This window comes from Canis lupus, chromosome 16, assembly GCF_003254725.2.
Source record: "Canis lupus dingo isolate Sandy chromosome 16, ASM325472v2, whole genome shotgun sequence".
NCBI classification, from domain to species: domain Eukaryota; kingdom Metazoa; phylum Chordata; class Mammalia; order Carnivora; family Canidae; genus Canis; species Canis lupus.
The window spans coordinates 9,429,433-9,441,596 of NC_064258.1; the positions used below are offsets into that span (position 1 = coordinate 9,429,433).

General features: G+C 37.8%; 1 protein-coding gene across 5 annotated transcripts in view; it reads right to left on the reverse strand.

The window, feature by feature from the left end:
• The window catches only part of UBN2 (ubinuclein 2), an 87,160-nt gene that overhangs the window by 23,400 nt on the left and 51,596 nt on the right, over positions 1-12,164 (reverse strand). For 4 of the 5 annotated variants that reach the window (XM_049095235.1, XM_049095234.1, XM_049095236.1 and 1 more), the window contains 3 exons: positions 9,765-11,315; positions 3,372-3,603; positions 2,853-2,942 (listed from right to left, as the gene is read on the reverse strand). In XM_049095235.1, the coding sequence (XP_048951192.1) occupies positions 2,853-2,942; positions 3,372-3,603; positions 9,765-11,315 (1,873 nt within the window). The remainder of the gene's footprint in view (positions 1-2,852; positions 2,943-3,371; positions 3,604-9,764; positions 11,316-12,164) is intronic. The other variant, XM_025433974.3, reaches the window with a different exon arrangement.

Genomic DNA, 12,164 nt, shown 5'->3' on the forward strand with positions numbered 1-12,164 from the left:
TGGCATGGGTTAGCATGTTACAAAAAAAAAAATAGATTAAAATAAGGAGAACAATTAACTCTTAATTTCCATGTGAATGACATTACTAAAAAGACAACCTGTAATATCTTACATGGTATAGCACATTATAGAAGCTAAGAAACCTAAGGAGATAAATGAACTCAACAAAAATGATCCTTTTATCTCAAGTGACTATGATTCAATTGGTTTTCAGTTGAAATACTATTTTTTTTTTAAAGATTTTATTTATTTATTCATGAAAGACACACGGAGACAGAGAGGCAGAGACACAAGCAAAAGGAGAAGCAGGCTCCATGCAGGGAGCCCAATGTGGGACTCGATCCCAGGGCCTCAGGATCACACTCTGGGCCAAAGGCAGGCACCAAACCACTGGGCCACCAGGGCTGCCCCCTACCATATCTTTTGATTCCTTTAGAAGACAAGGTCAATTTCATTTTCTTGCAAGTGAAATTAAATTTCTTGCCATGACACAGCATTTGATAGTTAATTCTCAATTATTTATGTAAATGAATGGGACATACTAGTAAGTGAAAAATCCAGCTGAGACTTTGTTTTGGTCCTAACCTGGCAAAAGTTGTGATAGGAAAAGTCTGCTACTGGAAACAATGGCTTCTAGGTTTACACATGGCTTTTTAACTTTTGTTGGGAAAATGTTGATTATTCTATTTAAACTGGGCAAGAGTAGGACCCAGTGACCTTGAGAGCTAACAAAATGTAGAGGAAATTTAATAGGTTATTGCCTAATTAGCAAGGAAAATGAGCCTTAATCTCCTGGGCCTGAGAGAAAAAGTCAGGGGAGGAATGAATGGTAGAGACACACAAGTGAAAGTATCAAATTACGGTACTAGAAGATCAATCCTATGGCTGGAAAGGACCATGTCACACTGCTAGGCTCATTTATGTGATATCTAAATTACTCCAGTAAAACCTGAAAAAACAAAAAACAAAAAACCAAACTGGCTCTAGTGAAGAAAAGATAGATCAGTGAAACAGGATTGTTTCAAAAGCTGTATAAATAGAACACTATTAAAATAACTCTGGGACCAAAAACAAACAAACAAACAAACAAAAAAACCTCTGGTGACAACATCTGAGGAATTGGTTTTTCCATTTACAAGGAGACATTATGTACTTGTGTTTGTAGAGACAATTATTTGACCTGAGGTATGACTAAATTCTCTCATAAAATGTCTAGGACTGTGCTCAAAGAGGCAGGGGTAAATTAGCAAAATAAAATACTATTAACTGGACTATGATTCTTTAGACAGAGATTTGGCCCAAGGGCCAAATGTGGCCCACTATCTGGTACAAGTTTTATTGGTACCCAGCTACACTTATGTTAACATTATTTGTCTATGTTTTTGCACTACAGTGGCAGGGTCGAGTAGCTGTGATAGAGACTAACACATAAGCTGAAAATACTTACTATTTAGGCCTTTATAGAAATTTATATTTTACGTAAAGTGACTATATAAAAGTTACATTCAGTCTTTGGAGGGCTGAGTTTGGGGCAGCTTACCACTTAGGTTTTTTAACAGGATTAATTATATAACCTGCTGCCTTGTGATTGTCACATAGCTCCCATTTCTAAATGTGGTCAACTGTAAACTTGTTCAAGATCATTTTTTTTTTAAAAGATTTTATTTATTCATGAGAGACACAGAGAGAGGGAGAGAGAGAGAGAGAGGCAGAGACACAGACAGGGGGAGAAGCAGGCTCCATGCAGGGAGCCCGACATGGGACTTGATCCTGGGAATCCAGGATCATGCCCCGGGCCAAAGGCAGGAGCCAAACCGCTGAGCCACCCAGGCATCCCTCAAGATTATTTTAAATGCAGGGACCGAGAAGAATAGCAAAGCCCCATCCAACCACTAAAGTTCAGAGAACAGCTTAACAGTTTTCTGTCCAAAAGATCCTGACAATGGTCTTCAAGAATAGTATGGACAGCCTACCGAGGTCAAGTGCTGATGGAAGCAAGAACCTGGATGCCAATACATGATGTGCAGTGTCCACTATCTAATTTCAGATTTCAGGGTGATCTAGTTGGCCTGCAAGTATCTCATGCATACAGTTTGGATCATATAGACTGAATCACTCCTAAAAAGGCAGAAGAGTGTAATGGTTAAGAATACAGCCTACAGGGAACGCCTGGGTGGCTCAGTGGTTGAGTGTCTGCCTTTGGCCCAGGGCGTGGTCCTGGGGTTCTGTGATCAAGTCCTGCGTTGGGCTTCCCGTGGGGAGCCTGCTTCTCCCTCTGCCTGTGTCTCTGTCTGTCTCGCTGTATCTCTCACGGATAAATAAATAAAATCTTAAAAAAAAAAAAAAGAATACAGCCTACCAAGTCAGACTTCCGAGATTTGGATCTCAGCTCACTTTCTAGGATTATCATCTTGAGCAAGTTGCTTATCTCAAAATTCAGTTTCCTGATCTATAAAAATGGGGATCATCATTAGCTCACTTACAGGCCTATTGTAAGGACTGAATTAGCTAATACATATAAGTAGTCACAAAACTATCTGGCATTTAGTAAACCTGCAATACATGTGAACCATTACATTGGGATTTCTGTATACTGTTTTATGAAATCCTCTTGTCATCATTTCAATATAACAAATACATGTTTTCAGAAAGGCTTTTTTTCGCATGTAACAAAAGATCTCATTTACTTATTTCCTTTTTCTTATAAGGAATTTGTTGCTAATGAAGATTCAGTCATACGAAAATGTTTTTTCCAACCTTTGTCATCCCTTTCACTTTTCAGAAAAGACTTATAATCCAATCTATAAATCTACATAAATATTAAAAGATGAAAACATAGGTGGCTTTCTTACCATTGAATGTTTGCTGTAAGTGTGTAGGCAGAGGTGAGTGGGAAAGTGTTGCTGCATGCTGAACTCCTGGCTGTAAACCCTTTAGTAAATCTGAGAGAAAAAAAGACTTGTCAGTAATCTTCTTCAACCTAGGATTTAAGCTCTCTTAGATCAAAAATAAAATAGTTTAATTTATCTAATATAAGTACAGCCCCTGATTTCAAAGTCCTTCTTAAACTGGAGCACATACATTAAAAAATTTCTCTATAAAAATGGATGTGTATGCAAATAAACCAGCAAATCTGACTTCCTTATTATTAATTTCATTGATAGAAATGTAGTATAGTTCATTTAAGAATTACAGATAAAAACTGATTCTAAAATGACTTACTATATTTAAATGAAATAAACTATTTCTTAAAAAAATTTTTTCTGTAACCTTCCCTAGCTCCAAATGGACGTCTCTCAAAGAGTATAAACTCACGAGGTTTCCTGTTCTGTCAAACTAGGTAGCTAAATAGCTGGGAGAGCCGTACTTACTCTGAGTTAGGCTATGGTGGAAAGCGGCTGAGGTAGATCCCGAGGTGGTTGTCACTCCAGCTGTGTCCGTTCCAAAGCCAAGTAGCTCCAAGGGAAACTGGAAGGGCATGGTCACTGGAACAAGGCCACCCAGCATCCCAAAAGGAGTCACATTTTGATTTGTTACAGACAAAGGTGATGTCATGAGAGTCAGAGGTGAGGCATTAGCCAATAATGATGCTCCTGCTGTGGACTGCAGAAACCAGGGGTCAAAATACATAAGAAATCAAATCTTTAACCTGAATTGATTTATTTTATTTAATATTCTCATGGGTGCAAGACTGTGTCCAATATCCACTTTAACAGAAATGTTATGAGACAGAAAATGAAGACTGAGGTGAAAATGTATTTCTAAGGGCTATATTGGTTTTGGAAATAATTCTCTACTCGGCTCTTCATCACCACGTTAAACTCCTTAACTTAATTTGATGCCTATATTAACACTTATTCACTCTTTCCTCACCTCAGAATTCCACTTTTCCACTTTTGCTCCTGACCTCTCTGAGCTACTGGTCATTAATTCCATGTGATTTCAATTTGGTCTTTGAAAATGCTTGGTAATTTCATTGCTTTATCATCTTTCCTGACACAATCCCTGTGGTCATTGTTCCAGACTAGGACCCTCTCAGAGCTCGTAATACAGTATCCTCTGCTTCCATCAGAACGTCTTAAGGAACTGAAGCCTTCCTGAATGGTCGGTCTTCCTCTTCCATCATTAGCCTCACCTGCCTCTTCTCCAAAACTAACCATCTTACCTATGCCATGAATCCCACCTATGCCGAACTTTCTGGTCCAAATATCCAGTATTACACTTTTTTCCAAGTTTCCTCTTTTCCTCTGCCTTGTCATATACAGAGATCTCATCTTTTTTTTTTTCTTACAACTACAGGTATTAAAAACAACAACAACAACAACTACTACAGGTATTCCTGGCTCTTCCTCAACTCCTAGAAACAACCTTATTTGTATTCGTTTGTTAATCAAATTTACTAAATGATACCCCTCATTTCCCCATTATCTAATTTCTCCTTAACCTCTGAAAGCTGGTTTCCATTTTCATTACTTTTCTGAACTTGTTAAGACTCCTTAAGGCAAAAAGTGTTTTAACACTTTTAGTGTTAAAAATGTTTTAACTATCTGGGCTTTGATGCCCTGTGTATGAAAAATATATTTAAATCAGAAATATGCTAACATTAATTAGCTTTCTCTGAGAAATTACTTACACTTCATTAAGCTAATTTAATCCTTTGAACAATTTTCTATTCAGCAATAATCTTTTCCCATTTTGACTTTTTTTTTCCATTTTGACTTTCTCTACACGTACTTATCAACAAATGTTACAATAAAATTGTCTTAGTATCAGATATCACCTATGATATTTTCTGCAACTGTGAATTTTCTTTTGTAGTCTTTACCAATTCTAAATTTCCCTGGCCAAAAATTTTACATTTCTAAATTTAGGAAATAAAACTGAATTCTTTGAGTATTTTTTAGTAACCAATGTTAACTATCATCAGGTTTCTTGTGTGTGCTCACTCCTCTTCTAGTAGTACACATTATTAATAAAGGGGCTGATAATTTTATTTCTTAGTTAATATATGAGAAAAATGTTAATTGATCTCATATATGCCACAGTACATACATTTATACATCTAAGAGTCCATCCCACTGCTAAACAAAAAAGGGAAGACTATCCTTCAGAAGGCTTCCAATTTGGTTTTCCACTCTTTCTCCAAAAGCCTTCCCTTTCCTTATCTCCTTTGTAGCTTTCAAATTTATATCCCCATCTCAGTTTCAATCCTGTAAATCCAAAAGCTCAGGGAGGAATGTCACTTGGATATGGAACACTCATCAACAACTGAACTCATCAGCTCCTGCGATCATGTGACCCCCACCTTATATGTCCACTGCTATCATTAATAGTCTCATTCTTTCCCAACACCTGGGCTTGAAACCTTAGTTTTAGGCATCATTTAAACACACACACACACACACACACACACACACAAACCAAACAGATGAACTCACTGTCAACACGCCCATTGTTTTTTTTTTTTTTTTTTCCATTCTTTTTTTTTTTAATCCACTTTCTCTAACACTTAAATACAAATCTTCATCACCTTATGCTTGGATTTGGCTACTTATTTTCTAATCTTTCCCTTACTGGGTCAACCACGATATAAAAAATGGATACACTGGAAAGAATTACTAAGTTAGAAATAAGGATATTTTGAAGCAATTTGGATAGAAGAGATCCTACATCGATTTAAGAATTAAAAAGTTTTCTTTTGATCACAATTCTCTTGTAACCTCAGGATAATATGGGGCACAACTCCAAAACCATGTGCCCCAAGTGGAGCCCCCTAGAGAGGAACATTAAATACTGCTAATAAGAAGAACTCAAGCTTTTCTGGAGGAGGTTAACAGAAGTATTAAAATAGCTGGAAAATGTAAATTAAGGCAATTCCCCAAATTAAGTAATTGAGCAATTAAAAAAGGTATCATGCCATAACTGCGTAACATTTTGTACTTTCAAAAAACTTTCATATCCACTTTTGCTTATAAAACTAAAATGAAACATCAGACTATCTAAATGTTACATGGCATTTATAAATTTCTCCTATAAGATGGAGATCTTTCAAAATCACGTATCCTACTGTTGATATCATTTGGAAGCATACAGGAAAAGTTATCAACCTAAAACGGGCACACAGTTCAGGGTAATGCTCCATAATAAAAAATACTTTCACATCCTCTGTATCTCATTTCCAGGGAAAAATATGAAGGAAAACCATGCTCTTCTTGTGGTGGGCATTTATTTTATATATATACATATATATATATGTGTATATATATATGTATATATATACACATATATAGAGAGAGAGAAAGATATATAATTTTTTTAACCACATTTTATTTTGCTGAGTGCATCTGCCCTCCATTCTCCACAACCAGAGTGATATTCTGAAATATAAATCAAACCATATCACTCTTGTTGAAGACCCTCCAATGGCGTCCCACTGCACAACAGATTAAAACCCCAAGTTCTTATCATGGTCTGCAAGGTCCTTCATCACATAGTTCTGGTTGATGTAAGACCTCATCAGCTATCCATCTCTCTCTAGTCCAGCCATGCATACCTACACATCAGGCTCCTTCCGATCTCAGTGTCTTCACACGTACCATCCCTCTAGCCTGGACTGTGTGTTCCCTCCTATCTCCAAATGACTGGCCTGCTTATTCTATTCTCAGCTCAAATGTTATCTCCTGAAAGAGGCTGTCCCTAACTCCCTTGTCTACGTTAGCAACATCGCACCTTATTATTGTTCTAATTTTTCATAGCACTTTATTTTTTAAACATTTGTATTTCTCTACCTGAATATATGCTCCATGAGAGGAGAAATTTGAGTATGGTGTTCACCCTATCTTCCCAGCACCTAGAAGAGTGCCTGGCACATATTAAACACTTCAAAACATTTGCTTAAAGAGTGAATTATTTTGGGAATTATAAAGTGGCAAAGACAGAATTCTTAGAAAATCAGTAAGTCAAAGGGGAAGAAAGAAGAGGAAAGCCTTGAACAGGAAATTGTTAAAAAGAAAGCAGGTGGAGGTTAATAATCTGAACCCAGAAAGATTTTAACTTGTTAAACTCAGGACCTGTCCTTTTCACTCTGCAAATGAACAGATGGCTCTTTCATACAGGAGTTTAATGTTTTGCAGGCACAGACAGGGAATCTCCTTTTAGTGTTAGAGTGCTAGAGAGACAGGATCTAGAGGCTACATTAAAAAAACAAAAAACAAACACATAAACCAAAAAACCCACAAACCACAGGTTCTCCCAAAGTCACAATCTTATTCAATTACTGACCTTTTCTTCAGCCAAACCAATAAGATAGAACAAAAAGGATCAAATCTAAAGGCAGGAAAATTAAGGCCTTAAAATCATAAAGTCATTTTGGAAAGGATGAAAACCAGAAGAAAGCATTTACTTTAGGGAAACGCAAATTTTGCCATGTAGGTTCTCCACTGACAAATGAATTGTTATGCCAAATATCTAGGTTCTCCTGGGGTAAAAGATCAAATACAAGAAGGATGTGGGCAATGGTGGGACAGGGATAGAACTGAGACTTTGGAGATGACAAAGGATGGAGAGACATTTAACCTTAAATTCAAAGTGAAGGGGCGGGGGGGGGTGGGCAATTTTTCTTCAGGACAAAAGCCAAAAGCTTAAAATAAGAAAGCAAATGAAACCATAGTTTACAATTTAGCTCAACAGAGACAATATTTTAGTCACAGATTTAAGCAAAAGTTGTAATTTTACTCTTTTAGGAGAATGGCAAAGGCATAAACAGAGCTAAAAGCCTTATCATGACAAGAAGTTAAGAGAATAAATTGTCTTCCATTCATTCTTAATATTTAAAAACACAGAAAAAGCTAAGAGAATTAAAAGTAATTGATACTAGGAAAGAGGACCCATGTGGCAGGAAACTGGCATTTGTTATAATTCTCTTCTTTACTCAAATTGAAGATTAATGTCAAAAATAGTCAACATTTTAATAAAGGTAATACACAAAGAGGAATGTGGACTACCTTCCAGACCTTAGTTATAACTTAGATTTTAACATACAATCCCTGATCAGCAGGGTTTTTTGTTTTATTTCTGATAAAAAACTAAGCAGATAAAATATCAGTGAGTCCCAGATTTCACCTACTAAAGGTATCATTTAATTGAATTTTGTTGTAGATTAGAATTCTGTAATAAATTCATTCATTACTAAGCCTACAGTCATGGCAGAGTGATAATTTGGGCTTCACGTGTTTATGAATACAAATGTTTAGCTTGTACTGAAGAGCAGAAAACATCTACAAACAGCAAGGTAACCATTCTGTTATTAGGTGCTCCTACTCCCCATCCACAGGAAGCAGTACAAAGCAACAGAACTCCACAAATCAACAAAAGTCATGTCTTCAAAAAGCACTTAATAATCTAATGACTAATACATCATAAAATGTTACATATTTTTTTCAAAGCTTGTTGTGAAACAGCGTATTATGTGAAACTCACTTTCTTGACAAGAATCCAAAAAAGTAACAGGAAAATATAAACAGTGGTGGGATGATGGGTGATTTTTCTTTTTTGTGAATTTGCCTACAGTGAATATGTATTACTTTTTGGGATGAGGGACAGGGAGGAAGAATATTTAAGAAATCAAACTGGTCACGTGAAAGACAAATCTGACAAGTCTCAGAATATAAGGAGAGGCAGAAAAATGAAAATAGTGACAGGCTGTGGAAAGAAAGAGATGAAATAGGAGTGATACAGAGTTCTCAACAAACCTAGGCCAAATGGATCAGAAACGATAATGAAACACATCACAGGACGAAATATTCTTGACCTGAAAAAGCCACCAGGTTATTAGACTGAAAAGTGTTACCATGTTCTAGGTACAAAATCAACAAAAATTAAAATTTAAAAATTAAAATTAAATTAAATTTGATACTTTAATTTCAAGGAAAAAGAGAAAATCTTAGGCATTTAGGCAGAAAAAGCACGTATGAGGTAACAAAATACTGGACAGCCTCCAACTTCTCTATAATCCTCAAAACTAAGCAAAGATCAGTGGAACAGTATTTATAAGATTGGGAGGGAGACAGTGACCCAAGAAGTCTATACATACTCAAGTGTGACAGCACAGAAATCATCAGGTATGCTTGAGCTACAGTAAAATAGGTTTCATGTTAGCCTTCTTGAAAAGACTCCTTGAGTGAGGCACTCCTGCTAACTGTGAGATAAATTTAAATTAAGAACTTAAATGGGGAAACTGTGGTATAAAAGAATACTGACAATAATTTGGTGAAGAGTTCTATATGAATAGCTGTAAAATTCATGCAAAATAAAAATTTTTTTTGAAAAGACAAATGATTAAAGGAAAAAAACCCATGAATGTAAAATTTGACTAAGTAAAAAAATCAAGAAGTTGCCAGGAGAAAGGGGGACTAGAGAAGGGGAGAACAGAGACAAGTGAGAGTCTGTTAAACTTGTAAGTCACTGATTTGTTCTGGACTTTTGACAACATATAGTTTTAAATATGCATTTTACGTGTTTTTCAAAAATTGCGAAAGCATGTATGTGTTAATTTACCAAAAAAAAAAAAAAAAAAATCCACATCCCAACAAAAACCTCATCCACCAAGTATCCCCATTACTGTGACATCAGCACCAGGAACATTCCTTGTCTATAAGTTGTAAGAAGCTATTATAAACAAGCTATACATATGGTTATTAAATGGACTCACAGGAAAGATCACACAATCTTACACTTTATCCCTTGAACGTATAGAACATACATACCTGCACACTGGCTGTTACCACTGAAGACCCTGAGGCAGAGGATGGTCTATGTGGAGTAGACAATGGTTTAGTAGCACCCTGTGTTCCACTTCCTGTTCCCCCAGAGAGACTAGTCCTATTCGCTCCGCTTGAGTTAAGGTTGCTACCTCTGCTGGCAGGTACATTCACTGCAATTCCACTCAAGCTATTCTTCCCAACAGTTCCAGTGGATGAGGAATTTGTGAGCTTTGAAGGGGCCTGAAGATTTTTTGTGGATGGAAGGCCTGAAGCGCGATTAGAGGGCAGCAAATTCAAGGTGGGTGACTGTCTGCTGAGGTTTATCCCACTGGGCTGTTTATGGACTGGGTTGTTACTGCTGGAGTGGCTACTCTGGGCTACTAGTGCATTTGGACTGGAAGAGGTTGGGGGTACAGGAGGCTTGGGAGTGGGGTTGGATTTAGAAATAAGTTTAGTTGATACCGAAGGCTTAGCTGACAGAGAGGGCTTGGGGGAGGCAGAAGGCTTAGGTGAGGGCAAGGGTTTAGGAGATGTGGCAGGTTTTGGAGATGCGGCAAGTTTGGGGGATGCAGCCATTGAGAAGGGAGATTTGAAACCCTGCGTGGACATCTGTGACACCATAGCCTTGGCTAAATAGTTACTGGAGGTAGTGGTGCTGGGTACTGTCCTAGAAACCAGGGGGTGGGACCCTTGAGAACCATTTCCAGGTGAGGGAGTAGATAAGGGAAGGCGGTACATAAGTGGCTTATCCGAGTTCTTAATAAGCGGGGATGAACAGGCAAGTTGGGGATTATTACTTAATTTCACCACTGGGTTGGTCTGTGATTTACTAATGGTAGCTTGTAATGGAGACACATAGTTTTGTTGGACAGCTGAATGCTGGTGCACCTTTGTTACTTGTGTTAACGAAGAAGCATCCTGGGCCTCTGGTGTCCCCAGAGCATGAGAGGAGGCAGCAACTTGGGCTTGGGAAGAAGAGGACACGTGGGTCTGTGCAGAGGAAGAAGCATGGATCTGACTCGACCTCTGTAGTCCTTGTTGAAGCAGCCTGGCTGGCAGAGGTTCCAAGGAAACTTTAGGGTTCTGAATTGAAGAACCAGCAATAAGGCCTGAAGAGATGCCAGTATGAGCTAAATCCTGGGGTTTCTTTGGTACTGGCCCTGTGTGACCAGCAATAAGACTTGATGAATGTGCAGTCTGAGGAGAATCTAGTTTTTTAGGAGCAGCCAGCGGCAGTTTACTCATGATGCTTGCTAACTTTTCTTCTCTCAGTCCTGGACGAGGTTTTGCAGTTGGCATACTTATCCTTGAGCCAGCTGGAGGGCCTTTGTTCCCATTGTTGATAACAGCTAAAGCTTCAGAAACAAGATCCAGTGCAGGTGGATGGAAAGAAAGGTCTTCATCTAGGGAGTCATCAAGGCAGATGGTCTCCTGCGCTGGCATAGAGCTGGAGCTGGTAGAGGCCACGGCGGATGTGCTAGAGCTCGCGGAAGGACCCCCAACTGAAGCCACCAGGGATGCAGGAGTTTTCTGGTCCTTTTTTGGACTACACTCCTAGCATAAACAGCGTTATAGTGGAACAAATTAAATGATTAATAAATAGTTACTAAGTATTAGTCTTTAAAAGGACTAAGAAAGTCTGGCAGTGATTAAAATTCTATTGGTATCTGTAGACTGAAAAAACCAAAGCAGTTCTGAGGACAGAGCTCCTGACACAGCTGCTATGCCTTAGTAAGCTCTTCTAAGAAGAATTAAAACCAAGCCAAAAGAGCATTCAAACACTAGTTACACTATTGGTGAAACCCTCCTTCACCCCACCCACCTGCATCAGATCTTCAGATACTATTCCAAATCCATCTGTTCAGAGAGTACTTTCTTTTTATTCTCCTTGTATGTAGGAGAAATTCTGCCTTTATCCTAAGACACTACCCTTCTTCTGAGGTATGATTTGCTAGGAACTAATGCTCACTTTCTGGACCCTTGTATTTCTGCCTTTGTATGCCCTGTCCTGTAGCCACCCATACTCAATACGTAGAGAAAGTGGTACATCAAACTGGGATTCAATCCAAGTATACTTAAATTATGTCTTCTATTCATTATGGTAGAAGTCATTTGTAATTTATTCAACAAGTATTTACTAAATGCCTACTTTGAGCAAGGCACTATACATTAAGAAAACAAGAGTACTGGGAATTAAAATTCTGAATACCTAAGAGAATTTTGTATTTTTTTTTCCAAAAAAATGAAGTCTCTTAAAATTCAAGGAAAAGAGAATTAGTGCACAGTTTAAAATATTCAAAGAGCAAAAGAATTAAAATATATTTGTTTCAGGGCGCCGGGGATGATAATATGTCAGTCGGTTGGACTTCCGACTCTTGGTTTTGGCTCGTCGTGATCTCAGGG